General features: G+C 39.5%; 1 protein-coding gene across 1 annotated transcript; it reads right to left on the bottom strand.

Annotated features, from left to right (window-relative positions):
• Positions 1-1,693: 1,693 nt before the first annotated feature.
• TLR8 (toll like receptor 8) lies at positions 1,694-4,814 on the bottom strand (the record flags this gene model as incomplete). The annotated part of the gene is given in 1 exon segment (NM_001319618.1): positions 1,694-4,814. A coding segment is annotated over 1 exon segment (3,121 nt), but the record flags the coding sequence as incomplete, so codon positions are not given.
• Between the last annotated feature and the right edge of the window lie 213 nt (positions 4,815-5,027).

Raw genomic sequence — 5,027 nt, 5'->3', positions numbered from 1 at the left:
GGAGTCTCGCTCTGTCGCCCAGGCTGGAGTGTAGTGGTGCAATCTCGGCTCTCTGCAAGCTCCGCCTCCCGGTTCACCCCATTCTCCTGCCTCAGCCTCCCGAGTAGCTGGGACTACAGGCACCCACCACCATGCCCGGCTAAGTTTTTGTATTTTTGGTAGAGATGGGGTTTCACCGTGTTAGCCAGAATTGTCTCGATCTCCTGACCTCATGATCCACCCGCCTCAGCCTCCCAAAGTGCTGGGATTACAGGCGCGAGCCACCACACCCAGCCAAGGGACTTCCTTTTCTTATGCTCGGATAATTTCTAGTTATTCTTGGGTAAATTTCATTAGATATCTCAAGATTCATACTGGATAGAGGATGCTATGGACTGATGCAGAGGAACCAAGGGATCAGTAGAAGTGGAAAGGGTTGCCAAAGTTGTTTCATTTGGGGGAATTGCACAAAGGCTACCAACAGCCAGGCATTCTGACTTTATGTCTTCTGAGTAGGGAATCAAGATAGAATTTATGTCTTCTGAGTAGGGAATCAAGATAGAATTTCTCTATTAATAAGTATCTTAATGTAAAAGCTTCATGAAAACTTCTTCCCCTTTGATTTCTACCAAATAGTTTTTTAAAAAGAGTTCTCAAAAAATTCAGTGTATACGGCAATTTCTTTTAATATTAAAGACCAATTTCTCTATCATATATTTATTATACACTCCTCTTATAAAATGAAACATTTTTATTCATTCATTTTAAGATTTACAGCAATGGCAATTAACAATATAGACCAAAAGCTTCGAATTTAGCTGCATACTTTTAAAAAATGGTTAAGAAGTAAAAGATGCTTTAAAAGCTATCCATCTCAGTTCTTAAATGGCATCTAAACCTTAGAAGTCAAATGTTATAGCAAATATTTTTAAAAGCAACTGTAAATAAAACCGAATGCAACCGCAGCATAATATAACCATGTAGCCATAGATATACGATAAATCTAAACAGCAGCTTAATATTAGGACCATTAGTCACAGTGGCAAAAGTTCTTAGATATTGAAAAGAAGGTGTATTAGGTCAACTGCTAAGATGGTTCACAGTGATCCCTGCCTCCTGATATTCACAATCTATGATCAAGATAGCAGGCCATCCCAGGACAGCAGTCAAGGGAAAATAGTTGATGACCAACTGAGGCAATCAGAGCTCACCGTCTTGGTCTTCAGTTGTTTTCCCTGGACTGAGGTGGTCACTCCCATGGAGCTGGCAGGACCTGTGGTTTACTTCTAACAAATAGAATATGGCTGAAGTGATGGGATATCGCTTTTTTGATTCAATTACAAGATTGTTACTTCATCTTGCTAGCAACCTCTCTTTTTTGCTAGCTCTGATGAAGTAAGCTGCCTTGTGGGAGAGGTTCACATGGCTCACATGAGTATAGCCTTTGGCCAATAGCCCAGGAGGAATTGAATCCAGAAAGCAACCACATGAGATGCCTATGTCTCTGGTAAACACCTACATTGCAACCTCTGAGACACCCTGAGCAGAGGACCCAGTTACACTGTGCCTGGACTCCTGACCCTCAAAAACTGTGGGCTAGCAAATGTGTTGTTTTAAACCACTAAGTTTTGGGGTAATTTGGTACATAGCCATATAGACAGAAATGTCATTCCTTTGCATCTTTATTATGGCGCAAAACCATGACTTAATGTCATTATTGCTTAATGGAATCAACATACATATTGTTATACCGTGAATCATTTTCAGTTAAGACCACATTTCTCAGAGTTTGCCAAAACAAGCCTTCTGCCTTCGGATTGTCAGGCCACTGGAGGATGGAGCTCTTACAGATCCGCTGTCGTAGCCTCAAATACTGAGAATGCTGTAACACAGGCTCCAGCAGGATAAATATAATCACATCCATGTTCTCATCCATTAGCCTCTGCAAAGCCAAGTAAAAAGCTGTTTTAAAGTTCCAGCTTTTTGCATATTTTTTGGTTAAAACAAATACTGTTTTCTTGCTTTGGTTGATGCTCTGCATGAGGTTGTCGATGATGGCCAATCCCGGGTCCCAATCCCTCTCCTCTAGACAAAGGAGAACGTTTTTGTCTTGGCTCTCTTCAAGGTGGTAGCGCAGCTCATTTATCACCCAGTCAGTAACAGAGGCATCTTTGGTGTCATAAGAAATGTAAGCATCATAGAAAGTTTGGGATGTGGAAAGAGACCTGTAGCCTTTTACCTTAGCTAAACACACATTATATATAAACCAAACATCCCAGTAAAACAAATGGTGAGCCAGGGCAGTCAACATAACCATGGTGGTGATAAAGAAGGTGAAGAAAAATAATATCACTGCAGTGACATCTGAAACACAAGTTGTTAGCTCCAGACTCACAATACTCTTCCCTCTTTGATCCCCAGGACTGGCACAAATGACATCTACCAGTCTGGGAATTGTGACGTTCAGATGTTCATCCATCCATCTTCGGAAATCTCCAATGTCACAGGTGCATTCGAAGGGGTTTCCGTGTAGTTCCAAAATACATAAATTGGTGGTGGTCTTAGTTTCAAGTGCGGATTTGTTGATCGTTTTTAGCAGGTTGGAACTTAAATCGAGGTGCATCAGACTACTGACTTCAGAAAGAAAGCCAGAGGGTAGGTGGGAAATCCTGTTATGACTCAGCAGCAGTGTCTGAAGGGAAGATGTAAAGTCAGATAGGCTATCAGTTAAAAAGAATAGTTTGTTTCCACGTAAGTCAAGCAACTGGAGATGAGGAAACTGCTGGAGTAATGTCCAGTTAAAAAACTTTAACATATTATCATTTATATGTAGTTCAGTGAGACTCGCTGGCAAATTAAGGAATGCTTCATTTGGGATATGCTTGAGCTTATTAAGGGATAAATCCAGCTTTGTCAGATTCGTGAGACCTTTGAAAATGGAGATATACCTGTTATCATCATCATTCCACAAAATGTCAAGGCGATTGCCACTGAAAACTAATTCTACCAGGGACTTGCTTTCCAGATTATACTTATCTGTTAAAGTATAAATGTTGTTGTGGCTCAAGTTTAAAACTTTTAGATTTGTAAAATTTTGAATAAATTCTAGATGATGTGTTACCCCTGCTATTCTGAAATAGTGTGAATTATAGCTGAGATCTAGAACTTCCAAGTCGGACAATTCAGTAAGAGCACTAGCATTATCGAAATCTAGTCTATTGTTTGTCAAATCCAAATATTTGACATGAGGAATGGCTGAAAATTCAGTTCCACTTAACACTTGAGCATTGCTATTTGCAGACAGATTTAAACAGGCAATGTCAGGAAGATTTTCAAATTGGTTTGGCCCAATGAAGAAAATATTGTTGAGGCTTAAATCTAAGGCTTTTCCATAAGCAGCACATTGTGGCTTTATTAAAGGACGGGTGAAATGATAAAAGTTCGAATGTGGGTCAAACTCAAAATCTGTTGAGCGACGTTTCAGGATATGACGTTGAAAAGAGGAACTATTTGCATAACTCTGCCTGGTATCTTTTACCAACGGTGATATTCTGTTTTCTGACAAGTAAATGATTTCCAGGTTGGGGAAATTTTGGAAAAGGTTGAAATCGATTTGCTTAATAAAATTAATACCCAAGTTGATAGTTGATAAGTTTGGAAGCTGCATCAGGGGCTGGAAATCGTCTTTTCTGAGTTCCTGGAACACATAACCTCTTAAATGCAATGCCCGTAGAGACAAAAGTTTAGAGAAGTTTTTGGAAATATTAATATGCTGTGGATAACTCCCCTTTATATAGTTAAAAGACAAGTCAAGTATTTCTAAGCGGGGCAGCATCGTTAAAAATTCCCCAGAGGCGATTTCTCCCACTAAATAGTTGAATTCAAGATCCAGCACCTTCAGATGAGGCATATTTTTAAACCAGGCAGCATTAATCTTCCTGAGGGAAGTGCTAGAGAGGTTTAGGTATTGAAGTTGGGTCAAGTTTTGAAAAGCAAAACGATCTATATTAATTGAAGCACCCCCATCACAAGGCACGCATGGAAATGGGGCATTGAAGCACCTCGGACAATTCCCGCTTAAATCTAGTAATGTTAAATTTATCAAACCCTTGAAATCTTCTTCACCAATGTATTTGATCTGGGTGTTGCTCAGAAAAAGTTTGCGTAGGGAACTTGGCAGTTTGGGTGGCACATGTGAAAGAGAATTGAAAGATAGTGATAGCAACTCCAAATTTGTCAGTGTTTCAAATACCCCATCTTCTATGTTAGTTTTCTCACAAACTTTGTTAAAATAGCAGTTCCAGGCCAAATAGAGATATTTCAAGTTTATAAGTCTTGAAATGCCCTCTTTAGTTATGTTGTATATATTGTTTTGAATTAGACTCAGTTCTGTCAAAGACTCTGGCAAACCAGAGGGTATTTGGGGTAACTGGTTGTCTTCAAGCAGTAACTCCCTTAGGTTTTTTAGGTTGAGGAATGCTCCGTCTGTGATATTCAAGCCATTTGATTGCATGCCAGGATTTCCGTTCTGGCGCTGTACATTGGGGTTGTGGTTTAGATTTATTTTAGTGAGATTTTGCAGCCCTTGAAATGATTCATTCGTTATGTGTGTGATGAAATTATCAGACAAGTCTAGTTCTGTCACATATTTGCCCACCGTTTGGGGAACTTCCCGTAGTCGACGATTGCTGCACTCTGCAATAACACAGTGATTTTGCTTTTTCTCTTCACAAGGATAGCTTCTAGAAAAATTTTCTTCAGGGCATAACTCACAGGAACCAGGTATTAGCAGGAAAAGGCAGGTCAGCATTGACGACTGAAGGAACATGTTTTCCTAAGGAAAATCAAAAGCAGAAGCACAGTATTAGAGTAACGGTATTTGCCAGATGTTTTGTAAATAAATTAGCAGTGCTACACCATACTTATATGAGTTTTGATGTGTGCATTCACTTAACAATTAAATAAATTGCATCAGATTAGGTCGAGAATGATTTTACTTTTTACTATGTTCAGCTTCATGGTGCTAAAAGAAGTTGAAGATGGGCTGG

The sequence above is a fragment of the Macaca fascicularis genome, chromosome X (assembly GCF_037993035.2).
Source record: "Macaca fascicularis isolate 582-1 chromosome X, T2T-MFA8v1.1".
Taxonomy (NCBI): Eukaryota; Metazoa; Chordata; class Mammalia; order Primates; family Cercopithecidae; genus Macaca; species Macaca fascicularis.
Note: the sequence above shows the minus strand (reverse complement) of the source record. Positions and strands in the feature narration are given on the sequence as shown.